The sequence below is a fragment of the Bos indicus x Bos taurus genome, chromosome 10, assembly GCF_003369695.1.
Source record: "Bos indicus x Bos taurus breed Angus x Brahman F1 hybrid chromosome 10, Bos_hybrid_MaternalHap_v2.0, whole genome shotgun sequence".
NCBI lineage: Eukaryota > Metazoa > Chordata > Mammalia > Artiodactyla > Bovidae > Bos > Bos indicus x Bos taurus.
In genome coordinates, this window is record NC_040085.1 from 81,564,462 (window position 1) to 81,591,197 (window position 26,736).

General features: G+C 49.9%; 1 protein-coding gene across 2 annotated transcripts in view; it reads left to right on the plus strand.

Annotated features, from left to right (window-relative positions):
• ESRRB (estrogen related receptor beta) overlaps positions 1-26,736 on the plus strand; it is a 186,308-nt gene that overhangs the window by 139,629 nt on the left and 19,943 nt on the right. For both annotated transcript variants that reach the window (XM_027552505.1, XM_027552504.1), the window contains exons 3-4: positions 9,529-9,645; positions 26,376-26,486. In XM_027552505.1, the coding sequence (XP_027408306.1) occupies positions 9,529-9,645; positions 26,376-26,486 (228 nt within the window). The remainder of the gene's footprint in view (positions 1-9,528; positions 9,646-26,375; positions 26,487-26,736) is intronic.

Here is a 26,736-nt window from a genome sequence, read left to right on the forward strand (position 1 = left end):
CGCTTTTCCCTGGAGGTTATATTTTATCTTTACAATTAATTTTGCACTTAATTTTAATTAATTTTACAATTAGTGTTAAATTCATTTTTAACTTTTATCCAGATAATGAGTGCACATAGTTTAAAAAGACTCAAAGCATAACTCATAATGAAAAATAACAGTCCCTGACCCTACCTCTCTCCCCTTCCCCTGTAATCTGAAGTTAGTCGTTTAAGAAAATCTTTCTTCCAGCCCTTTATTTTCTTAGTTACTAGTTTGACTTTACAGCTCTACTTACTGACTTAGCAATTTCACATTTTCTCTTTACTTCTGTTATGGAGGATGAAGAGTTAGTTCCGATTATACAAACCCTCCCAACACACATACGTTTCCCCATCTCCCCGTTGTCTGAATATGGTTATATCACACTTTTCGGTTAATCTATTTGCCTACTGCCTATTCCTCCTGGATGTTCCCTTGTCTTTTCTCCCGGTTGGACCCTCTCTTCTCCAGATCGTAGCTCTTCCTCTTTTCGGCCCTTCCCTTTTGGGGGGTGGGGGAGGGGGCTCATGCTAGAAGGCACAGCACAGGGGAAATTGTTGACATCCTGGAAGTGCAGAAATGCCTTTACTCAATCCTTCAACCCATATATTAGATGCTAGTTGAAACTAGTTTCTCCCCAGAATTTGGACACCACTGCTGCTTTGCCTTCTAACTTCTGGTGCTGTTGTCAAGTTTGATTCATTCGCTTAGAAAGTGTATATTGAGCCTCACTCTTTCCCAGGTATGGTTCTAGGTGTTTGAAAATAGCAGCAAACAGAGCTGACAGTAACCAACCTAAATAAACAAAGGTGATGAGTGCTGAGTAGAAAAAAAGAGTGGGAAACGTGCACGTGAGTTTTGTGCATTTGTGTATGCACAGAGAGTTTTCCCCCTTGTGGTTTGAGATATGATGGCCCATCTTACTCTTGATCCTTTGTATTTGACTTGTTTTTACTCTCTCACTGAAAGTTTTTAGGATCTTTTTTTTTGTCTTTCAAGACAAAAAAAAAAAATCTATATTGAGTGTATAGGCCTTTTGTAATAATATTTTTATTATAATTTTTTGTTTTGAGGTACTTGTAGATTCCCATGCAGTTGTAAGAAATAATACAGAGAGATCCTGTGTCTATCCAGTTTCTTCCAGTGGTAACATCTTACATAACTGTATGTACCGTACGTAACTGTTTGTAGCTGTATGACATAACATATATGGGTTATATAACATAACTATATATATTTACCGGCAAGATATCACAACCAGGAAACTGGCATTGACAAACTTCAACCATATGCAGGTTTTACAAGTTGTACTTCCTAGTGTGTGTATGTTCATGTGGGTTCTATGGAGTTTTATCACTGCAGATTTCTGTGAGCACCAACGAGTCAAGACACAAAAGAGTTCCATTACACAGGGTTCCTGGCACCACCCTTTTATCTACAGGCACACCACCTTCTGTTTTCTCCCCTCCCTGGCCTTGCAGTCACTAATTTGTTCTCCACCTCTATTATTTTGTCAAGCTCTTTTTTCATTCATTCTTGGACTCTCAACAGGCCTTTTGATCTAGAAACACATATTCTTTAGGTCTTAAACATTTTCATCCCTCCCTCCTTCTCTCCCTCCCTTTCTCCCTTGGTAATAACTTCCTCTCCACTATCTGCTCTTTCCAAAACTCCTAAGAGTCTGATCTTCAGCTTCCAGGATCAATCTTCTAATTCCTACATCTTTTCTAGCCTACTGTCCAAAATTTTTTATATTTTCAATTTCTATACCCTCCATTTTATATTTCCCTTTTATCGCATGCTGTTCTTGTTTCATGAGTACAGTACTTTTTAAATTAATTTATTTTTGGCTGTACTGGGTCTTTGTTGCTGCGTGGGCTTTCCTCTAGTTTTGGCGAGCACGGTCTATGCTCTAGTTGTGGACCTTGGGCTTCTCATGGCAGTGGCTTCTCTTGTTGCCAAGCACAGGCTCTGGAGTGCTCAGGCTTCAGTGGTTGCTCCTGGGCTCTAGAGCACAGGCTCAAAATTTGTGGCATGCAGGCTTAGTCGCTCCACAGCATGTGGGATCTTTCTGGACGAGGGATCAAACCCATGTCCCCTGCATCGGCAGGTGGATTCTTTACCACTGTGCCACCAGGGAATCCCTGCTGCTGCTGCTGCTAAGTCACTTCAGTCTGACTCTGTGCGACCCTATAGACAGCAGCCCAACAGGCTCCTCTGTCCCTGGGATTCTCCAGGCAAGAATACTGGAGTGCGTTGCCATTTCCTTATCTAAGAATGCATGCATGCATGCTAAGTCACTTCAGTCGTGTCCAACTCTGTGCGACTCTATGGACAGCAGCCCACCAGGCTCCTCTGTCCACGGGATTCTCCAGGCAAGAACACTGGAGTGGGTTGCCATTTCCTTCTCCAGAGAATCCCTGAGTACAGTATTTTTACCTTCTCAAGTAAACAGTATACTGACGATTGCTTGTAGAGGTTTTAATACTCTTTGCTTTGTCCTGGTTTCTTTCCACATATTTTTCCTCCTGATTATTCCAGTTGGTTTATAGTGAAGGCTTTCCCAAAATGTAGTGATGATCCTTGGCCAACAGGGATTAAAAGTACAGAAGGAGCTCTCCTTTGGCTTATTTTTATCTGCTTGTCTTTCCTCTGATGCTGTTCATTCTTCCCATCTTCAGGTTGGGGAGTAGGAGGTGGAGGATGGGAGTGGTGGGTGGAGTGTCCATCTGGCTGCTAGAATTCTGGAGGTGGGCTTGGGGAGTGAGGCTGAGTGGTCTCACTGTTTGGTCTGCAATATTCAGTCATCCTCTTTTCAGCTTCAGCTTCCCTCTGCCCCCTGCTGAGCCTCATATTCCTGAGTCCCGATTCTCTTACTTATGCTCTCCAGAAATTAAGTTGGCTTCTCTTGTGCAGGCTGTGGGGAGATTCTTGGTGGCCACATGGAGTGGTGCTCCTTAAATACAGACTTCCAGCAAATTCCCATTTCCAATCCCATACCTCCCTCCATCTTCTGCTGTGTGTTCAACACCTGAGGCTTTTGAGGTCCTGCAGTACAAAGGGCTTCTTTCTTATCTGGAATCCCCTCTGGCTTCTTTGGTTTCAACTTCCTTCATTCTTTGGTGACAATTCTCTCTCCCCGACTGCCCTTTAGTGGGCTCTTGGGAAGGCCTGCAGACTTAAGTGTCAGTGTGTGTGATGAGCCAGAGATCCGGTGAGGCATTTTGCACAGGAAAGTTAATTCCATCTCTCCAGGGTCCGTGTGGGGGTAGAGAGACTGGAAGTGAGTGAATGATAGTCGCTCAGCTGTGTCCCACTCTCTGCGACCCCATGGACTGTAGCCCTCCAGGCTTCTCTGTCCATGGAGTTCTCCAGCAAGAATACGGGAGTGGGTTGCCATTTCCTCCTCTAAAGACAGACTGGAAAGGACAACGGAAACAGGAGGAGGCAAGTGAAGGGACTTCCCTGCAGTCCAATGGTTAAGACTCTGCAGTTCCACTGCCGGGGACACAGGTGCAGTCCTTGGTTGGGGAACCAAGAGCCCATATGCCAAATGGCACAACCAAGAAAAGGAGGCAAGTGCGAAGGTGAGGCAAGAGACGACGGCCATGGAAATGACCTGCGGCAGAAGGGGAAGGAGGCAGGGAGTACCAGGCAAGTAGGATGAAAAAGACCTTAGAAGTAACAGAGAGAGAGGGATGCATCGATGATGCCCCCTCAGTTTCTGACCCAGGTGGCAGGTGGCTTAGTGATGGCTTTGCTGAGACAAGGGACAGAGTATGAGCAAGTCTGGGTGAGGACAGGTTCAGCTGGAGGAAGTCTGAGAAATCCAAGGGAACTCCAGGTGGAGGGATCCGGCAGGCAGGTAGATGTAAGAGTTTCATGCTGCCTTGTCCTTGCCAATTACATCAGCTGAAGCCAGCGGCATGAATCAGATCATCAGCTGGAGGGTAAGGAGGAGGGGAAGGGTGGAGAGCTGAAGACCATGCCGATGGCAGGGATAATCTCTGTCCCTCAGGAGTCATATAAATAAGGGAGTGGGACCAAGTGGGGCCAGCCCAGCCCCATCACTCCAGAGCTGAAGACGGTGGCCATTCAGGCTCTGGTTTTAGCAGCAGACTCCGAGCCCATAAATTCCTCAAGAACTGTTTATCTAAGCCCTGCAGCCCCCATCCCTGAGCCCCGGGAGAGGACTTACCCGCTTTTCTGCAACTGTTTAAGGACAGCTGATGGGGTTGCCCCTGGGCTTTTCTGTCTCCTGGGGCACAAAGAGAGTCGATGGTGGAGGGTCCCCCTTTAACTCGAGATCTCACTGAAAATCCAGATCATTCCTGGCCCCCTCCCACAGGCACACATACAGCATCAGCTCTGAGATCTATCCATGGGAGACCCGGTCCTCATGTTCTAGATGTCAGAGCTGGTGGCTAGCCTCAGGTCTGACACCTAGAAAGGAGTCATCCTGGAGTCCTCTGTCTACATGTACCCTGACAGCCCTGATGGATGTGAAAATGAGCGTGTTCATTTTGATTGCTTGCTACCCAGTGCATGCATTTCACCACGCCCTGGATGTGCTTTCTGTCACTGAATCCATAGGACTTTAGGAGATGGGAACATACTGTGCCCATTTGACAGATGAGAAAACTGGGGCCCAGAGAAGTCGAGTGATTTTGCCCGAGGTGGAGTCTGCATGCATCTATGCTGGGCACACTCCCAAGTCAGAATGCTGAATTTATGCTGGATGCTGGCTGTGTCCGTGTCTTGGGAGAGCCCACCCCCAACCCTGCCACCCCTCAGCAGTGATGAGTGTGTGTGTGTGTGTGTGTGAGTGTGTGTGTATCCCCCTCCCTGCCCCTGTGCTCTCCTAGACTGCCCTCCAGAGACCACAGGAATTCTGATGAATTAATCTCATCACTTTATCGAGAAGGCACTTACAGAAATTACAAGGCAAGGCCACCAGCCTGGGTTTGCTGGCAGCCAGCCGCTGGGGCCATAAAACAAATTGAAGAGAACAAAAATAAATAAATAAAATTAGATTTCTGTCTCTCACACACACACACACACACAGGGTCAAGAACATCTCTAGGTTCTTGTTGTTAATGCTTAGTCTCTTGTCCAGGGAGAACACTGGTACCAAATCAACAGACACTTATTGACCCTGGGCCAGAGTGACAACCCCGAGAAACCCAGGATCTGTCCTTCAAGGGATTGACAGGGCTGGCCGAGGGGCTGAGACCAGTGAATACAAACACTTAGCTGCCTGGAAGTGACATCTCAAGGTGGCCCAAGTCCCCATGCCCCAGGCCCAGTGAGCCCACAGCCCAGTGGAGCAGAGCAGAACCAGAGCCTCAAGCTTCTCACCTATAGGAGAGGATGATGTTCACCTTGGGAAAGGGAAAGATTCAACATATGAAAAGCAGAACTGCAGCTGCTTCATAACAAACCCTCGTCAGTGTCAGATCTCAGTGTATGTTGAGCGCCTACTGTGTGCCAGGCACGGGGACTATGGGGAGGAGTGGTCTGGGAGGAGGAGACAGACAGCGGTGATCCGGGTGATGGACAGAAGGAGCACCTTCCCAAGGGGGTCCTGGAGGTGCGGGCAGCTGAGGCGAAGAGGTGGAGGGAGCAGGGTGGAGGGATCAGGGTGGGCTTGTTCTACAGCACAAAGGCCTGGGGGCCTAGGGAGTCCCTGAACTGATAGTTACTAGAGCACTGGAAGGTGAGGCTGGAGGTGAGGTGGGGGAGTGGGATGGAGGCCAGGGACAGACTCTGCAGAGCCTTCTAAGCCAGGACAGATGAATTGGTTTATATATGGGGTTTCCTCCTTTCTCTCTCTCTTTTTTACAATGTGTTAATTTCTGCCATACAGCAAAGTGATTGTTATACACAAATATATTCTTTTTCAGATTGTTTTCCTTATAGGTTATTACAGGGTATTGAATATAGTCCTTTGGGCTATACGCAGGTCCTTGTTATCTGTTTTATATATAAGAGTTTGTATCTGTTCATCCCAAGCTCCTGATTTATCCCTTCCTTGTTTCTCTTTTAACTTTATCATGCTTATGTGAATATTGAAGTTATTTCCCCTGAAGTTACACAAGTTACCTATGAGATGATTATGGAAGTCATAGAAGGGAGGGGCACACAAAATCTTTATCCTCTTTACCTCCCATCCTCCACAGAGAATGACCTTTGGACCCCCTCCCTGCAGAAAGATGGTGCTGGCTGGATTTAAGAATGAGAATGAGAAGAATTTCCCTGGTGGTCCAGTGGTTAAGACTTCATGCTTCCAATGCAGGGGGTGCAGGTTCAATCCCTGGTTAGGAAACCAGGATCCCGCATGCCATATATTGGAGCCAAAAATTAAGGGAAAAAAAAAAAAAAGAATAGGAGGGATCTGTAAGGTGTTCCAGGCAAATAGACATCTGTGAGCCTCAGTTTTCTTACTGGTGAAAAATGGGGATCAGAATCCTCACTGAGCTGTGGTGAGTACTCTATATTAGGCACCTTGTAATTGCACCTCAATAATGTCATTACTTGGGGAGGTCAGGCTTCCCTGGTGGCTCAGACAATAATGAATCTGCCTACAATGCAGGAGACCTGGGTTCAATCCCTGGGTCGAGAAGATCCCCTGGAGAAGGAAATGGCAACCCACTCCAGTATTCTTGTCTGAAGAATCCCATGGACGGAGGAACCTGGTGGGTTACAGTCCATGGGGTCGCTAAGAGTCCGACACGGCTGAGCGAGTTTCACTCATTCAGTGTCATTACTCAAAGCAGTTTTTGGTGGTGGAAATGGTTCATCCTTGTTCTCAGAAAATCCAATAGTAAGTGGTTTCCAAATGCAACCTGGGGAGACTGAGGGACACCTGAGGACAGTCCCCCCTGTCTCTAGACCAGCTCAGTTGCTGCGTTGGTACAGGGGCCTGTCTGAGGTGCTCAAGCTCCTTGTGGGGTTCAGGGGTGGCACAGGGGCTCTGTGTGGCCTCGGGTAACTCACTTCAGCTCCCCAGGCCTCAGTTTCTTGATCTGTGAAATGGGGCACCAGTGGGTCCCAGAGGGTCATCGTGAGGATGGAGGGAGCGCATAGTAGGTGCACAATAAAAGTGGCTGTTATTACTGCTAAAATGGAGGGGGTTATGCGTGGGGGATTACGAGGACAGGCAGGCCTGGGAGTTGCCCTTTTGAGCCCTTTCCTGGGCTGGGTGTGGCCTTTTGGAGGCTGCTCTGTGCCAGGCAGCATCCTTGCTGGGCGAGCTGGGTTCCGGAGGGAAATCCGGGCAGGTGGCGTGATGGGCATTACTTATCCCTGCTCCATGAGGAGGTGGCACCTGGATGGGGGTGGGGACGGACGGTCTGTACCAGTTCAGAGTCTGTTCTCTGAAAACCACAGACTCAAGCAGACTGCACCAACTGGGAAGGGGGACGGGTGCTGAGGAGGCAAAATAAGCACAAAACAGCGCTGCGGTCCCCTGCGGTCCCCTGCCGTCCACGGGCCTGTGCTGTGTCTTCCTCGTGCCTGCCTCCCCTGCTCCTCTGACAGTTCCACCCCGCCTGCCCTCCCCCCAACCCCATTGCCTTTCCTCTGGCCTCGAGGCTTGTTACGGCTGCACAGTGCACATTAGTGAGGTGAATGTGGACCAGGGGGGTGCTCAGGACAGAGGCTGCACCCCCAACGTTAGAAAGGCAGCTCCAGGGACTGCCCTGGTGGCCGAGGGGTTAAGACTCCATGCTTCCAGCCCAGGGAGCGTGAGTTGAATCCCTGGTTGGGGAACTAAGATCCTACATGCCGCGAGAAGTGGCCAAAAAATAAATAAAAATAAGAAATGATGCAAAAAATTCATGATGACCAACAGCAAAAAAATTTAAGGAAAAAAAAGAAGTAAGAAAGGCAGCTGCAGCTTCTCCTAATCGTGCTGTCAGCCCTCCCAGGAAGAGGCCTGAAGAGGAATAGTGGCCTTCCCAGAGCATTTGAACATCAGTTAATTGGCTCAGACGGTAAAGAGTCTGCCTGCAATGCGGGAGACCGAGGTTTGACCCCCTAGGTCGGGAAGATTCCCCTGGAGAAGGGAATGACAACCCACTCCAGTATTCTTGCCTGGAGAATCCCATGGACAGAGGAGCCTGGCGGGCTGCAGTCCATGGGGTGGCAAAAGAGTCAGACACTTTCACTTTCATTTTGAGCAAGACTTATACAGTTACTTGGCTCAGAACCACTCTGGAAACCTCTGGTTTCTCATCTGTAAACGGGATGGTGTGAGCACTGACTTCATGGAATTGCTGTGAGCATTTGGTCGATCGTTCATTCCACAAGTTTGTCTTGCCTGCCTTCTGTGCGGCAGGAGCTGGTTTCAGGCCATTGCAATGACCTGGTGAGCAGCACACCTCTTGTCTTTTGGGGGTTCACAGCCTCTGTGGCACGGGGCCAGGTTCATGGAACTCATCATTATCACCCATTTAAGGGGTGACATGGAAAATTAATCACAAATTCCCTCTGCAGTGAGGAACTGTGCTTATAAATTCACCAGCTCCCGTTGAATCACGCTTTACGATTTTTAAAGCAGTTTTATATCCATGGTCTTGCTTGATCCTTCATTTAGCAGTTATTACACTGTTTTGCAGATGAGGAAACTGTGACTTGGTGATAGAAAAGTGATTTTTCTCAAGGTCAGCCAAGCTGGGTGGCCTGGGCCTCAGCCGTGGGATGTGGGAGGTAGGCCCCTGGCACCTGAGGGCTCAGAGCTGCCAAGAGGCTTTTCCCATGAGTTGGGGCCCAGGCTGGAGGGCAGAGGACCAGTCAGCAGGGGGATAAAATTTCTTTGCCTTGGATAAAATGTCAGCTCAGTGAGTTTCGAGGTCCCAGGTCAGTGGTGGCTTCAAGACTGTGGGTTACCAGGGCTTCCCCGGTGACACAGTGGATGGCAGTCCATCTGGCGGTGCAGGGGACACGGATTCAAGCCGTGGTCTGGGAGGATTCCATGTGCTGCGGAGCACCTAAGTCCGCGAGCCACAACGACTGAGGCGCCCATGCCTAGAGCCTGTGCCCTGCAACAAGAGAAAGCCATCTCACATGCCCACAGCCATAAGCCTGCACCGCAACTAGGGAATAGCCCCAGCTGGCCTCAACTAGAGAAAGCCCACGCAGCAGTGGAGACCCAGCGCAGCCATAAATAAATAGAGCACTGAGTGCATGTAAAAAAAAAAATTCTTTTTCATTAAAAAAAACCCTCACATCTTGTGCTGAGCTTGTTTGAAACTGGGTGACCGTTCAAAGCTGTGGCTGCTTGGCCGACCTGACCTCTGGCCCTGGGGTCTCTGTGTTTAAGAGAGCTGGAAACACCCTGAAAAGTGCCTCGGAGTGCTTTATCCTTTGACAGCCACTGCCCCGTGGGGACCTCAGGGTGGTGGGGGGAATGGTGAGCTGATCAGTGAATCCCCATCTAGCCTGTGGCCAGTGGGTTGGGGCGGGGGGCCCCGACACATCCGGCAACCCTTCTGTGTCTGCTTCCAGGCAACATCGAGTACAGCTGCCCGGCCACCAACGAGTGTGAGATCACGAAACGGAGGCGCAAGTCCTGCCAGGCCTGTCGCTTCATGAAATGCCTCAAAGTGGGGATGTTGAAGGAAGGTAAGAGCCCCTCTTCGGCCACATGGGGCCAAACCGAGGCCCGGGTCGCGGGTGAACTCGCCTTCCCCTGAGGAGGCTCAGATCCCCTGGGAGATGCCAGCAAGCTCTGGACATTCTCCCCGGGCAGCACCCAGACACAGGTCTCTCCCTGCAGCCCAGGTGAGGGCCCCGTCCCTGGGGTTGCCATCTCACATCCCCTGCAGGCAGATGTGCAGCCCCCCAGCCTCTGCAGAGCTCTCCACGCCCTCGGAAGAGAGTGGGGTGGAGGGGTTTGGGAGGAAGAAGGTTGGACATTCTCCACCAACGTTCCTTTAGGGAATCACAGCCCCACTCGGCCCTTAGAAAGCTGGCTTGGTGCTTCTGGGAAAGGCTGTCCTCGGGAACAGGCAGCCTCTCTCTCCTCCCAGGGAAGGAAGGCTTGAGATGCTCAGTGGCCCATGGAATGTGGGGGTGCAGAGACTTTGAGACCGAGGATGGCAAGTCCTGTACTCTTCACCTGCCGCGGTCAGCCTCTGCTTCGGCAGGTGCCCTGGACGTGGCCGTCACCTGGCTAGTGTGGTCCCCTCCCCTGTCCCCTGCCCTCCCCTTCTCTGACCCATGCCTCCGCTTCTCCTCTAGCACCGTGCCATCCAACACGGCATGAGCCTCGCCTTCTAAGTGTAAAACACACCCCAGACTTCGAAAACTCACTAAGATGGTGAAAAGGCCTATGAAATATGGCAGTAACAATTTTAAAAATGGTTACGTGTTGAGATGATGATAATCTGGGTATACTGGGTTAAACAAACCATATTATGACATTGACATCACCAGCTTCTTTTTAACCTTCTTTAGGGTGGCGAGTAGAAAATTTAAAGTGACCGTGCTTCTCGTTATTAGGACAGCACAGCTCTCGGTCTCTCCACCACCTTCCCCGTCCATCTGCTCAGGCTGATGACCCTCATGGAGTAGCGTACTTGGAAATGGGGTCTGTGTGTGTTTCTCTCCTTCCTCCGCTTTGAAGGGGAACCAGTGACAATTCTTACAGATTAGCTTCTATGGTTTGGGGCCCTAGGATCCTTCCAGAAATGGGAGGAGGCAGGAAAAACGGTGTGTGCTGATGATCAGATGATCTGATCCTGAGGGGCTAGGAGAGAAGAGGAAGGGACAGGATAGGAACGCAGGCCCTTGCTGGAAGAGGCTTCTACAGCCCAGCCTTGAGGAGCCCAGGGCCCTTTTCCCAGCCTCTTCTCCACGCCCCCTGGGCCAGAGGGCCCAAATTGGAGGTGCTTTGTTAGTAGGATGACTTGGATACTGTTGTGATGTGCAAATCGGGACTCCCTCCCTCTGTCTTCCAATCTGGGCTTCTCCTTCACCTCGGCCCAGCCCAGTTCTTCCACCACCCCAGTGTCGACATGTCTCATCAGCTTTTAAACTGCGTGTCTTACTCGTTGCTTCATGTAACACTTTTGAGATGGAGAAGGCCACTCAACTCTTACTCACAGGCCAGCTGCTCTGCGAAGTGGGAGTGGAGGAATCGACCACAGAGTCAGTCCTCTTTCTAGATTAGAAACAGGCTGCACTGGACCTGCTGAAAGGCTTGTCTATTTGATTCTACCCAATTTTGGTCCACCCCTCCGTAGGAGGGACTCAAGCTAGTGGCCGAACCAGGTCCCCTGATTTCTGCACCAGGTTCTTTCTGCTCCTCCAAAGCATCCTGGGGTCCACAGATGAGGAAACTGTGAACAAATGTCCACAGAGGCGCGCCTTAGCACTGGTCTCCTGACTTCTCTCCTGCATCCTGCAAGGCACCTGTCAGAGGCTTTCTCAGCCTTGGAGAGACTCCTTGCACTTAAGCTTGTGAGGATGTTCTGGGAAGCTGGTGTGAGGGTCCTGACTCAAGCTGGGGACCAAATGTCCAGCAGCCTTTCCTGGGTGGGGTGCATAGCCTTTCTCAGCATATTTCACAGCATCCGAAGAACTGGGAGCTGAAGGAAGCTGATTGCTGTCAATATACTCCTGAATTTGAAGGGTACAAACCCGAGTCCTGTGAGGACTCACGCTGGTTTGAGGGGTGTGCGTCCCGGAGCCTAGGGCCTGGAGCTTCTCTGCTCTGCTGTGTCTCCTCCCCACGGCACAGGTCAGGGCTTGGGGAGGCTGCCAGTCCCAGGGACAGAGAGAGAAGGAAAAAGTGGGGATGGCCGCTCAATCCCCAGGCCACTTGGCAGCCCTTGAACAGAGTTTTTTTTTAGGGACTACCCAGTGATGGGAAGAGAGTCGGGGTACTTCCTAGTGACCTCCAGAAAAGGGGAATGATGAGGGAGATCCACACAGGCCAGGAAGCAGATGCCAAGGGCGCAATCCATCGGCAACAGCAGCCCAGCCATTTAAGAGGAGTGAGATGGAGGCTGTGTGCCCCAGGATGTTGGCATGGGCTGCTGGGGGGTGGGGGAGCATGGTGAGCTTCCTGGGGTCCGGCCCTAGGTCCCTCAGGAGCTTGGGCCCCAGGAGGAGGTGCGGACCCTAGAACGCTCCCCTCCCCGCTCTGCCCTGCCCCCGTAGTTGGCGAGGGAAGGTGACACAAAGGCTCCAAGGCTTCCGTTTAGCTCATTGAGCTTGTCCCATGGTGCCGAAACTTGGCAAGGTGCTGGGATCAGGAGCTCCACGGGGACTGGTCCCTTAGGAGGAACGTACCTTATTGCCGAGCCTGGGTCTCTGCCAGGCAGTAGCTCTTGGCAGCTACCCTGGCTCCTGCTTTTGTTTGGGGGGTGCCACCCCCCTCCACTTTGGCCCCCACCATGAGCAGGGAGCCCAGGTCCCCAGAGTCAGCACAGACTCCTTGCCTCCCTCTGATTCCTTTCAGACTCTGACCTGACCCCTGAAATGCAGACTCCAGTCTTCCCCAAGGTGGCCTGCCATCTTCAAGGCTCCATGGCGGGCCTCGGGTGTTGGGGAGCCAGGCTCTGGGCTCCTGGGTCTTCTGGGGGAGGGGTCCGGGGAAGTGGGGAATGGAAGGCCACCTTCCCCCTCCTCCCCACCCGTTTCCCTCTTCTATCTAGCAGCTCTGGTTGCCTTTTACAGTCTTTCTTAAGTAAAATGACCTGAGAGGTTGCCGTGTGATTGTGGGGCGGGGGGGTGGGTGGCTAGCACCTGCCAGGGAAGTCAGAAGTGGGGCTTTCTTTGGCTCAGCCTCTGCCTCGAGGCTGCTGTTGGCTCTGGAAGCTTCAGCTGTGGAACCTAGGTGATGTCCAAGGGTCTGTCTCACTTTAACCCAGTGTTTGAAAATCTGTATCTTCAGGGGAAAGGGTGATGGTTCTCTTTATAAGAAACTGAATACAAAATCTGCTCTGGGCTGAGTTGGTGCCCACGTCCTCTCCTGACTCTGAGGTGTCCTTGCCGTGTCTGCTGTTTCTTTGACGCCTGTTTCTTCACCTGTGGAGCAGGGGTGTTGATGCTGAAACCTGTTCTCCATCACCAGGCCAAGGTGAGGCCCAGATGGGACAATTCCTTGGTAAGATCCACTGTGGGCTTGCTTTAAGAGGTCAGCTTCCCCGGTACATTCAAATAGTATTTGATTCAAAGATGGTCTCGTTTGAGCTCAACTTTTCGAAAATCCAACCACTGTGTTAGGCGGGGCACATTGGTGTCCAGCTGCCCTGATTCTCTTCCTGGATTTGCTCGTGGGAGTCTTAGAGGCGGCATCTGCCTTGGGCGGACCCCATCTAGGGTCTAAAATGAGGATGAGAGGGTCTCCCTTGGGACGACTGTGGAGACAGTCTCCCCTGATGGGTGAGGGTGTGGCCTCATGGCCCCTAAGCCAGGAGAACCTGGAAAACCATTTGCTACATTTCACAGCACCCCCCCCCCCCCCCGCCCCCCACATCTGGAAATTCAGCAAATCACCCTGCACAGATTGTCCCTGCACACTTCTTCTCCTCAGCTCACTTTACCTCCCTCAGGCCCCCAGCCTCCCAGGTCTGCTCCCTTTCCTCCTCCCCTCAGCCCCTGGCCTGCCTTTCCCCAAGTGTTTTCTAAAAGATATTTGATTTCCGTGAAAGCTGGGCTGCCGTCCATGCAATACGCTCTCACTCTCTTTGTGCTTGTTGGGAAGGCAGAGGGCTCCTCCAGGGATTCTGGGTAATTGGGTTAGTGGCCAGCTCATGTCAGGAAATTAAAAGGCAGCCCCGATCAGGTTCCTGCTGCATGGGATTTAATGGCTTTGTATTTATAGTCTCCTGCCTCTAGCCCATGCCAGAAATACCACTTCTCTGGCCCTATGAATGAAGAAAGAGGATGAGAGATGACTTGCCTTTAAAAATTCTCTTTCTTTTCTAAAATACATTAGTGTCCTGAAACAAAACAACTCTTGAGCACTTCAGAGAACAGTTTTGAACTAGAGCCCAAGAACTCTGATGGATGTTTGTATCGCCCTGAACCACTTTCCACCCTACAGGCACATATGCATAGGCACACACAGCTAGCTGATGGCTCCCAATATCTTCCCGTGTGGCCTCACACCTGGGGCCACTCAGCCTCGATGACTTGATGACTCTGGTGAGGAACTGTGTTGATCGCAGAGGATGGTCATCGCAGAGGATGGTCTTGTCTGTGCTGAGCTCTTCTTACTGTTCATTCAGGGCTTTGGCTCATTGGACATTGGATAACAGGTTCAATGGTCATATAGACCCTGTAAAACCCCAGTAGCACATTTATCAGCTCCTTGGGTGATTTACGTCTTAAGCCTCCCTCTCCTCCTCTGTAAAACGGAAATGATAATAGCGCCTGATTCATCTTGCTCTCCATTCACCGCAGAAAGCCCCTAGAGTTGTACCACAAAGTAAGATGTCGGTCATTGATTTGAGAGACTCCACATTGTGCTAAATCATTGATTTCTTCTGTGTTCCAGAGGGCAGTTTTGAATCTCCCGTAGCCTCCCTCCCTGCTCCTTGGCTGATGACCTTGCTTCATATTTGCTTGAGAAAATAGAAACAGTTAAATAGGGAATTTCTAAACTTCCTGCTGTTGAATCCACAAACCTTCCCACTTGTTTTCCATCTTCACTCTTGTTAGAAGTATTTCTATTCCTATCAAAAGTCAATCTCCCCACCTCTGCTCTAACTTGCATTCCTCTTTATCAGGGACTTCACATAGTATCATGTCTGCTTCCAGCCCCATCAAACCTTCCTCACTGCTGGATCATTTTCATCGGCACAGAAACAAAATTTAATTTAAAAAACCCACAACTGTACTTAGGGCTTCCCTGGTAGCTCAGCTGGTAAAGAATCTACCTTCAATGCAGGAGACCCCTGTTTGATTCCTGGGTCAGGAAGATCTGTGGGAGAAGGGATAGGCTACCCACTCCAGTATTCTTGGGCTTCCCTGGTGGCTCAGCTGGCAAAGAATCCGCCTACAATATGGGAGACCTGGGTTCAATCCCTGTGTTGGGAAGATCCCTTGGAGAAGGGAACTGCCCACTCCAGTATTCTGGCCTGGAGAATTCCATGGACTGTATAGTCCATGGGGTTGCAAAGAGCTGGACACAACTGAGCAACTTTCACTTTCACATCTGGACTTTGATCCAGACTTTATCTCTGTTCAGCTACTGCTGTCTTACCCTGTTGCCTTTCTCAATGCAACTTTCCTGAAGAGTTGACAGCACTTAGTATATCCATCCACTTTAAAAATAAAAACAAACAAAAACAAGCAAAACAATCCCTTAAAAAGTAAGCATCTAGTAGATCCAGAAAAATATTTACAGTATATTATATTAGTTAAGGTAAGTCTAAACTTCTGTACAAAGAGACTGCCTTCCTCAAAACAAAAAACTCAGACTTAAGCAAGATGAAATTTTAATTCTTTCTCATTAAATAGTCCAAAGAGCCAAGGGTGATCCAGGACTGTTTAGGCAGCTTTAGCATCCTTAGCAAGTGGACCCAGTTATCCCCATGTCTGGGAGATAAATCATTACATCAAATCATTCCAATTGCTGGAGCCAGAGTGGCACAAGTTCCTTCCATTTACAGCCCGTTGGTGGAATCTAGTCACATGGCCACACATCTGTGCAAGGATGTCTGGGAACTGTAGTCTTTAGCTGGGACTGCCATGTGTCCAACTAAAACTGTGTCAGCGTGGAAAAAGAAAAGAACGTATCTTAAAGGACAGGCATTGTTATTTGCCAAAAACACATGTAAAGTAGGAAGACTACTGGTCCTGTCCATAACATCTAAGAAAAAGAAATTTTACCCTTACTTTTGAGGTTCCCTCTGTGTCTAAGCCCCCATTCATTACTTTCAGGGGCAACTATTATCCTGATTTCACATTATTTTTCCTTGCCTTTCTTTGTAGTTTTATCATAGGTTTGTATCTTGAATCATATCATGTTTTTTAGTTTTAAGTAAAATTATACTGTACATATTCTTCTGCATCTTGGTTATTTTAGTCAGTATTTCTGAGATGAATGCTTCTTTTTGCGTGGTTCTGTAATTCATTTATTTTCATTTCTGTATTATAGGAGCCGGATACACACATTTGGCTTTGTGGGCCACAAGGTCTCTGTCTGTTTAACTCTGCTGTTGTAATGTGAACACGGCCACAGACGATATGCTGTTCTTGTTGTTCAGCCGCTCAGTTGTGTCCAACTCTTTGTGACCCCATGCACTGCAGCACGCCAGGCTTCCCTGTCCTTCACCATCTCCTGGAGCTTGCTTAAACTCATGTCCACTGAGTCAGTGATGCCCTCCAACCATCTTGTCCTCTGTCATCCCCTTTTCCTCCTGCCCTCAATCTTTCCCAGCACAGGGCTATGCTCCACGAGGTGCTTATCTGAGCCTGTCCCCAATTTTTCCATATATTCTGGCCATTTTACTAGTCATTTTTCTCATTTGCAGCTTTCTTCTCTTTATGGAGTCTTTGATGGACAGAAGTTAGTAATATTAATAAATTGAATTTATCAGTTTTTTCCTTTACAGTTTGTACTTCTGTGTCAATTTTTTTTTTTTTAAATGTGTTTTCTTAACCTGCTACTGTAAAGATGCATACCTAATCTGCCTTCCCCATGTTGGTCTTGGACTTTGCTGGACTGGACTTTTGAGTACAGTGAGCTGGCTCCAAGATGGCAAACTGCTTTTAGGTGAACTGTCAACTCTAGGGTGTGGGGCAGCTGCCTAGAATGCGTGATTGAAAGGCTTCTTAGGCAGAACCCGGAATCAGTAGGCAAGAGTGCCGTGGTTGATTAGCAATGTCTGCCACAGACTAGGAAATGGAGGGTGGTGGTGTAGCTCACAGCTTTTTGCCATGACTGATCTAGTGCAGCTGAGTTCAAGTGATTTGCCCAAGGCCACACAGCTAGTAAATAATCAAGTTGGGGGGAATCTAGTCTCCTTGGTTATACAGGAATTCATTCTTTTTTTAAAAAAATGTATTTAGCTGTGTTGGGTCTTGGTTGTGGTATATGAGATATTCACTGTATCGTGTGGGATCTTTCGCTGTGGTTCTCGGGCTCTCTAGTTGTGTTGTGTGGGCTCCAGAGCGCCTGGGCTTTAGTAATTGCAGCACACAGGCTTCAGAGTGCACAAGCTCAGTAGTTGCAGTGAGCAGGCTTCAAACCCTTGTCCCCTGCATTGCATGGCAGAGTTTTAACCACTAGGTCACCAGGGAAGTCCCAGGAATTCCTCCTAAGAAGCCCAGTCCAACTCATTGTAGATGCCTTGGCCAGTAGCCTAGAGCCTGTCCCCAGATGGGAAGAAGAGGAAGGGAATGGAAAGAGAGACTGGGCTGAAACAGCTTTTCCTGGTTAGGTGTTCAGTTTTAGAGACTTCTTGGTAGGTGGGAATGCAAGGATAACTCAGCCCTGCCAAAATGTCTTTGGGGACATAGTGCTCTGGGTGGGAAGGGTCCGGAGGAGAGAGCAGCAAGAGAGTGGACACTTCTTTAAAAGGCAGAAGGCTAGGACCTCATCCCCCAGTGCCATCTCACCCACTCTGGAGCAGCTGGCACAAGCCCTGGAGAACTAGGCGGCATGTGTGTTTATCCACCTGCAAGGTTTCATTCTCTGAGCTTGTAGGGGGCCAAGTGCGAGGCACACTTCATATTATGATACGGCAGCAGGGTGAAAGGCAGCCCAAGGCAGCTGTCCTGCCTGAGACAGCAAGGTGAGCTCACCTGTCACCCAGAAACCCCTGCAGGACAGGTGGCTGGAGGGAGCCCAGATTGTGCAGGGGCTGTGGATGAGTGTTTAGGGCATTCTTCTAGGCTGCTAGGTGGGCATCAGCATGTCCACGTGACCCACAGTCCCTGGGCCTCCAGAGCCCAGGGTCCTCCTATCACCTTTAGAGGGGGTTGCTTCTCTTTCTGGAGAGGGGTCAGCTATAGTTTGGTAGAACTTATAGGTACAGAGTCAACACCGAAGCCTCCTGGAAGGAACACTGCTTAGACAAAAGTACCGTGTAAAACAGGTTTAGTGCAGTGCTTCCCAGGCCTGGTAGATAATCTGAGTCACTAGAGGAGTGATTGCAAAATTACCGTTTCCTGTATATCTCCCCTATTAACTTAGAACCAGTTGACTCAGAACCTTGAAGGGGGTAAGCCCTTAAGGTCTGTGTCGTTCAAAGGCTCTCAGGACATTCTGATGGTCATACGGGATGGGTGGTCTCAAGTTCAGAGCAAAGATGATAGAACCTTGGAGATCAAGATTCAGATCCTCCCTCTGACCTTTCCTGGCTGTGCGTCCCTGAGAGAGTTCTCTGACCTTTCTGAGCCTCAGTTCTCACTTGGGCATGGTAATAATCACATATTCTCTCTCCCTCAATTTTGTGACACAGATCAAATGAGATGTGGAAAGAGCTTTGCAAACTGCACAGCATTGTATACATCATTAATAAACCAAGGACATTCAATTGGGTGGGTGTGGGTGGGAGCCGGGTTGGGGTGGGGATTTCTAGGGGGAAGAGAAGGGTCTTGACTATGACAATTTTGCAGTGTCAGGACAGGAGAAGACCCAGGCTCAGAACCTTGCCTGAGCGTTTCCTGTGGGAAGAGAAATGTGACCCTCAGTGCCTGTCACAGGGACAGGCTGTGGGCCAGGTGCGGGGCCATGCTTTCCCCAGCTTTACCTGGTTATTTTTAGTTTCTGGGATAAAAGAAAGAAACTTAAACTGCCCCCCACCCCCACCCCGCAGCTGCTGCCGCCCCTGCATACTCTGCTATTTTTACTTCCGAAAGGCTGGGATCTCGGCCAGCTTAGGGAGGGCACTGGAGAAGAAAGCGGGGAGTTGAGGGGTCGGGGGTGCAGGAGTTATTTACTTCCATTAAGAAAAAAGTCAGAAGCCTGATCTTACAAGTCAGCAAGTGGTCATCTGATCTAGGGCGCAGCAGCCGTCAGCCCTGGCTGCTCTGACATGCCTGCGGTCGGTTGGAGAGGTCAGCAGATGGGGCAGAGGCTTGGGGGAGCACCCCCCTATCCCCTCCACCTCCAAGCAGTTTCTTCCCAGAGCAGCCCAGCAGCTTCTTTGCTCTTTCCTGTGCCCTGAGCTGGGAAGTGGGGTTGGGCATTGCAAGTGTAGGGAGACCAGCCCAGGGATAAGGCTCCTGGGGGTTGGGGACTGTGTGGGCTCAGTGAATGTGAGCACATTCAGGGGGGTACCTGTGTTGGCACCGTGTGCCCTTGGGCACAGTATTCTGCGTCTCTGAATCTTGGTTTCTTGAGAGGTTTTGTTTAACACATCTGACCCACAGTAGTTATAACTAAGGGGGTGTGTTTCTCTCTCTTCCCATGAGGCAGTTCGAGGCAGACACTACCACTTTCCTAGGCAAAGAAAGGAAAGAGATTCCTACTAAGTGCCTACTGCGTACCGGGCATATTACTATTTTGAGATATAATTACTATCCGTTCAGTTCAGTCACTCAGTCGTGTCCGACTCTTTGCGACCCCATGGACAGGCCTCCCTGTCCATCACCAACTCCTGTAGTTTACTCGAACTCATGTCCATTGAGTCAGTGATGCCATCCAACCATCTCATCCTTTGTCATCTCCTTCTCCTGCCTTCAATCTTTCCCAGCATCAGGGGCTTTTCAAATGAAAAAAGCAGGTAGTAATTATATATTTATATATGATTATATGATTACTATACTGAGATATAATTCACCCAGGTAAAGTGTACAATTCAATGGTTCTAGGTGTATTACACACAGACTGCAGGGCGCTGGGAGGCACAGCTCCAGGGCACATTCAGATGGAATTGCAGGTGAATGGTCCCCAGGGGCGTGCAGTGTGGCCCTGGCCCCCCACTGCATTTCTTCTACCACCACGGTGACTCAGGGCCCCTTGAGAGACATAGCACGCAGGAGTGGTTGAGAGCCTGGGCTCTGGCGTCAGATCACATTCCTTCCTATGAGGCTTTGGCAAGTGACTCATTTTCCCCCATCTGTAAATGGGATAATAATAGAAGCTCCCTCATAGGGTTGTTGCAATCCCTAAATGAAATAATACACATGCAGCACTTACAGCAGGGGCAGCACCAGGGAGCAACTGGTCAGGAGAGGTGAACTTCATCTTATACTTATGTCTGTTAGATTTAAGGGGGTTACCATGTTGGCCAAGAAAGGGGAGAGGTTCTTATCCGGGCCTGGGCTCAGCTAAAGGCCTCAGTCTTCATGGTACATGTATTCCAGCAATTATCAACCTTTTTTGTATTCAAATGACACACTTATGAATACTTAATTTTGGCCTGCACATGTTAAGGGATTAAACTGTACTGAATAGTCATTAAAGCAAAGGATAAGTATTTATTATAGTATTTGGAGATCTGGTATACTTTACCTGAGAATATTATTGATGCCTCTTTAAATTCAGAAAGTATCAATAAGATGATACAATGTAATAATCCCAGACAGTAACTGTAAATTACTTAGTATTTTAATATGCTCCCTAAGCCTGCCTTTTATATATTTCACTAATATAAGAACACAAACAATAAGTCTACTCTCATTTCAGGTTCGAATCCCCACCTTTATTTTCTTTCCATTTGCTGTTTGTTAAGACTTAAGTATCCTAATTTAAAAAGTAATTGCACATCGTATCAGTGAAAATTGCTTTTTGCTGCAAGTTACAGAGAACTTGACTGCTAGTGGCTTAAGCATCAATAAATGAGATTGATTTCCCCGCCAAACAAGAAGTCCAGAGATGGGCGATTGCATGGACTTCTCGGTCACAGCATCAGGGGCTCAGGCTCTGCCTTTCTTCTCTGGTGTTTGGTATCTTCACATGGCTGCTTCATGGTTGCAAGGTGGTTGCCACAGCTCTAGGGTTCATCTTCCAGGTCAGGGCAGAAGAAAGGCAAAAAGAGCTGCACCAACAATGTCTGTCTCTTTTATCAGAAAAGCAAAACCATTCCCAGAAGCTCCCACCATGGGCTTCCCCTTATATCCCATGGGCCAGAACCAGGCCATATGACCAGCCTCGGTTACCAGGGAGACTGAAAATGTAGGAAACAAAATTGCTCAGACTAGCTAGGGCTTATTGTGTGTATGAAGAAAATCTGGATCCTGTTAGCATGGAAAAGGGGGAATGGAATGAAAATTGGGTAGACAACTAAGAATGTCTATTAGACCCAATGGTTAGAATTTGGTGATCCACCTCTAAAGGATTCATGATACAACATGCTCGGAGAAGGCAATGGCAACCCACTCCAGTACTCTTGCCTGGAAAATCCCATGGACAGAGGAGCCTGGTGGGCTGCAGTCCATGGGGTCGCTAAGAGTCGGACACGACTGAGCGACTTCATTTTCACTTTTCACTTTCATGCATTGGAGAAGGAAATGGCAACCCACTCCAGTGTTCTTGCCTGGAGAATCCCAGGGACGGGGGAGCCTGGTGGGCTGCCATCTATGGGGTCGCACAGAGTTGAACACGACTGAAGTGACTTAGCAGCAGCAGCAGGATGCTGCTGTATCTCTCTGGATGAGAACCCAGTCCATACCATTACCTCTTGGGAAGGGGCTGCTTCTTGTTCACTAAATATGTGCAGCAGAGTCAAGGAAAAAAACACGCACATTGGCAGATAGTAAGTATAAGCACAGACCAATGTCTGTTTGGCTGAGTGCCAAGGAATGCAGATCTCTGTGCACTGTCTCTGCCCCTGAGGGGCTGAACCTTCTCAGGGCAGAGCAGATCATATCAATAAAGACAAATGCATAGAAGGCGAGGAGGTGACTGGTCTGAAAACACTGTACAAATGTAAGAAATAAAGGGCGCTTGGCTTAATGGAAGGAGGGTGTCCAAGGATGTTCAAGTCCATAAAGCGTTGTCTTGTGGAAGGGAGTTAATCCTGTGGATGGAATGCAGGGTAGGAAGTGATCTGGGGACAGAATTTAGGTCAGTACCAGGGGAAATTTTCAGGAGGAATGGGCTGCCTTGAGAGAGTGAATTTCTGGAGGCTGGAGAGACAAATGGAAGCTGGGGAAAGGATCAGACCTGGACAGTCTCTTGTTTCTTTAGTCGGAAGGGCTTCATTTTAACGGGCACATCACTTTACTAAGACACTTGATTGCCTCCCATAAACTGGGTGCTGAACCGGGACTGCAATGATAAATGAAAGTCCTTGTCCAGGAGTTGCCCACAATCCACCAGGGAGATGGGCGCATGGTGTACAATGGTGAAGAGTTGTTTTGACCTTGGTGGCTGTAACACAGAAAGGACAAAGGGAGCCCAAGAATGGCATGGTCAGCTCTGCCAGGGGAGTCTGGAAAGGTTTCCCAGTAGAGATAATACTTGAACTGGGCCTTCAAAGGTGCGTCCAGGATATGAACTGCCTTTGGGATGGTTTGGGCTATTCATTTAGATGGGGGCCCATCTGCCCAACCCCAACCAGGATCTATGACCCTGGACAGCTCTACCCTAAATGGTCATTGATACACCCTGACTGTGGGGCAGTGTTATGGGGAAGGGAGATCTCAGAACTGGGGCAGACGGGACCCTGGCCACTAAAAGCCTGTTGAGTTGGAGGTGGCACGTGAAGTGCTGGGACCCAGAGCCATGGGAGTAATGGCCTCGCTCGGCTACTGAAACCACTTTCCGATTTACCAACCATTTCCCCACTATTTTGTCTCTTGTTGCAAAAGCCACATGCTGCGAGCAGAGTTGGTATAACCACAGCTTCCATCTCTACACTGAGACCAAGGCCATGAGAGCCAACATGGCCTAGGCTGCCCAACCTGTAAGGGCGGAGCCGGCCTGGGACCTCGATCACTGGATCCTGTGGGCTGGAGGGATTTGGGTTTGTGAGCTGAGCACGACTTGGAAAAGCAGACGGGAAGCAAGGAGAGCAAACAAACCTCGATGCCAGATATCAATTTGTGCATAATCAAACCCTACAGGCTCCTTTTTTTTTTTTTAAACAGAATAACCTGATAATCAATACACTTATTGATTGCAGCTATTGACCATTGTGCGGTCAAGATCTAGAGGAGAAAATTTAGAGAAGTTATACCTGCTGTGCCCTAGGATGTCATACCCTGGAATGGCAAAGAGCTTGGGTATTGGTTCATTTATTGGGCAAATTACTAAATCTCTGTGAGCCTCAGTTTGTCTTATAAAATGGGGATAATAACCCCAGCTGTATACCTTGTGGACTAAATATGGCAGCACATAGAGAAATTCCACCATAAGCTTGGCTGTTCACATTCTCATTGTCGATGTGATTTACCAGAGGGCTGCACACAACTTGGGGGAAGAGTACTAATGATGGTGATGATCATACTGACAGCTCCATTTTCTAAGCACCCACGTGGCGCACTGCGTGCCATGGCACCCCTGGAGTAGGATGGTGAGCGGCCCCTGGTCGTAAGGGGTGCCTAATTAGAAGAAGCCCAGTGTGTTATTGGAGCCCGGGAAGAAGCACCCAGCCTGGATGGGGGCTGAGGGGGTGGGGGTTGGAGGCAGGTCCATTCGTGCATGTATCAAGATTTTCTTGAATACCCACGAAGTGCCAGGCCCTGTGTGAGGATAGAGTGTATTAGACGGGGAGGCAGGGACGGAGGTGGCATATGCCCAGCTCCTTGCCCCGCTGAGGGGTGGGTGCCTCCTTTTCTCCCTGTTGAGCAGCTCCCTGTCCTGTTGACAGCTGTCTGGGATCAGGCAGCTTGGGTGGGAGGGGGGACTTCATGAGACTGGCTTCTAGCAGAGAAAGCCAGTGAAGTGGAGAAGGGGCCCACTCTGGACTCCAGGTCAGACCCTAGCACATAGTAGGTGCTCAGGAGACGGGGGTCCTCACGGTCCTCTGTGCCTGCTGCCTGGCGTTTTCACTCACGGTCTTGCCAGCTTTCCAGGCGGAGAAGCCTGGTGGAGGGTTGGATTCTCCTCGGGGGTAGTAGGCAGGGCTGAGGTGCCTTCAGGCTGGGTCACAGGACGGGGTCAGGAAGACTCTTCAGGGAACGGGGGACCATCCTTCCTGCCTTCATGTTCTTGCTCCTTCTGCCCTCCCAGAAGGGGCTGGGAGGGGTGAGTCCCATTGGCACACGGGTCTTGGTCTTTTGCTGAATGGGATTCAGCTGCCCCTTCAAGTTCCCGAGGTGCTGATGGAAGTGGATTATTCAGCCACGTCTGCTCGGAGGCTGTGGTGCAGCCCAGCTCAAACTCTTCCTGTGCCTACGAATCACCCTGCTGAAATGCTAGCTCAGCTTCCACCCGGGAGAAGCTCTGCCCTGCTACTGCTGTTGCTGGTCATGGACCACACTTCGAGAAGGAGGCAGCGGCCGGTGCCCCGCACACACCTACACAGGGTTCTATCGAGTGTGTGCTAACCCGCCACCTCATGACTGTGGTTTTCTCTGGCCACCAGAGCCTGCTCAACCCGGACCTGTGACTTGCCAGTGACTGTGGGAGAAGTGGCTAAACGCCCCAGTGGCCCTTGTCCCCAGCACCGTAGCTAAGGCATGTTCTACACTGCCTCCCCGGGTCTGCAGTGAGGCTGAGCCGGTTGCCCACAGCAGTGGTCCACTCAGGAACACACTTGTACTGACTTCCTTCCTGCGATCGCCTCCCAGATAAACTGCCCGCGTTATCTCAGCATCTGGTCCTGGAGCACCCACTATAGATGTGGCCAGTTGCAAACCATTCTGACTCTTGACGCAGAAGGGAAGTTCATTGGAAACTCGTCAGGAGGCTTAAGGACCACACTTAGCCAGACAAGGACCAAGGAAAGCCTCTGAGAGCCCAGGCACGGGAGATGCCCTAACCAAGAAAGTCTGGCCCAGGGCTGCCCACACCCCGGTGGCTGAGTGTAATACTGCTGGCCTCCTTAATAAGAAGACAAGAGAGGAGCTGCCTTGAAATAGGAAGCAGGGGTGGGACGCTGGGTAGACCCTGTCCTGGAAAAGGAAAAACTTACTACAGCCGTGTTCATCGTCAGATACAAAAGCGCCAGTTGTGCGGTAAAATGGACACTGCTGACGAAATGCCGAGCAGTGACTGCCCCCTAAAAGACATTCCCTCTGGGCAGCCTGGCTGGGTGTGCTTACAGCAGCCTCCAGGCCCTTGGCACTCCCCTGTGGGCCGGGAAGGTGGCAGAAGGTAGGACCAGCAGGAGGAAGTACCAGGGAAAGACAGGGCCATGAAGACCAACTGGCTGGAGCTCCGTATTGTGATGCTGTTGACCTTTGGCGAAAGGACGAGAAAGGTGAAGCCCCCGAGCTTGCTCCTCTGGGGCCTTGGACTCTGTCTTTGACTTCCTGCCTGTTCCAGTCAAGGTCCGTCTCGTGGTGAGGCAAGGAGAGCCACTTTGCTTATGGTGTTCTCACTTGGAGCTAAGTCGATGGGCTCTAGCCATCTTTTTAGGGCAGGCCATACAAGTTGGTGGCTACAAGTAGGTGTGTGTGTCCTTGGGTGAGGAACCCACAGGAGGGCCTGTCCGCCCTGCCTGCTGGTGGGAGTGTCAAGTAACAATATGTGTATCCAGAATGCAGGAGCTGGGAGTGGGGTGGGTTTCATGAAGGTGGTATGGACTCGGTGACAATAAAGGGTCTCCCTAGGGTCGGGCCTTACTCCACTGGAAACGGGTGTCAGTGTGGAGTGGCCACACCTGCTTTTGCACTTGCTGTTCACATCCTTCTCGGCACTGATGTTCCAGGTGTGACCAGGACCACCTGATTCCCATCTGGTGGGGTTTGTGTAGAAGACATTTATGTCTGCATTTATATAGAAGACAGACTTCAGAACTGAACCCTAGAATTTCTGAGGGCGGGATCCAGAAATTGACGCTTGTGATGAGTGCCTTCCATCTAGACGCTTCTTGTGTGAAAAGTTTGAAGGTCATTATTTTATTTAGCTCTTTGGATGTATCACTCATGGCAGGGATTTCTTTCCTCTCTTGGCAAGCTAACTCAGTCCTGCTTGGATTCACAGCAGATCTAAAATGATGCGTCGTCTTTCCCCAGCACTTGGAGGAGTGCTTTTGCTGTGCTTTGCCTTCTGGAAACAGAAAGACTCAAGAGCTGAAGTCTGCTTGGAAGGGATTTCAGGAGGATGCTGACTCCAGAAAGGCAGGCCAGGCCTAGGGGAAACCGGGATGGGTCATTACTGTGAAGACGATTATCTTAGGATTGTCCAACCACCTGGCCTGAGGCTGGCCATGGGACAGGTGCAAACAGCCATCGGGATGTAGCCCTGAAAGATTTAGCCATTGCTGGTATTCTGAAGTCAGCGCTGACACTGCTGGTGATGTTGAACAACTCTGAGACCTTCCTTTCCTCTCCAACAGGTGTGCGCCTCGACCGAGTGCGTGGAGGCCGCCAGAAATACAAGCGACGGCTGGACTCAGAGAGCAGCCCATACCTGAGCTTACAGATTTCTCCTCCTGCTAAAAAGCCATGTGAGTGCAGGGCAGTCCGCACCCCTTTTGCCAGCCTCTGTTGCTGGAACATCTGGCGTCCTTTGGGGAAATGCTGCCTTCACATCACTAGGTTATGGGGGCACTGAGGACCACCGAGGAGGGGCACCAGGGTCTGGCCTTGGCATCAAGTACTTTAGGCTTCATTGCTTCATTCAGAAGATCTTTCCTATGGGATTTATAGAAAGTGAAAGTGTTAGTCGCTCAGTCTAACTCACCAGGCTCCTCTGTC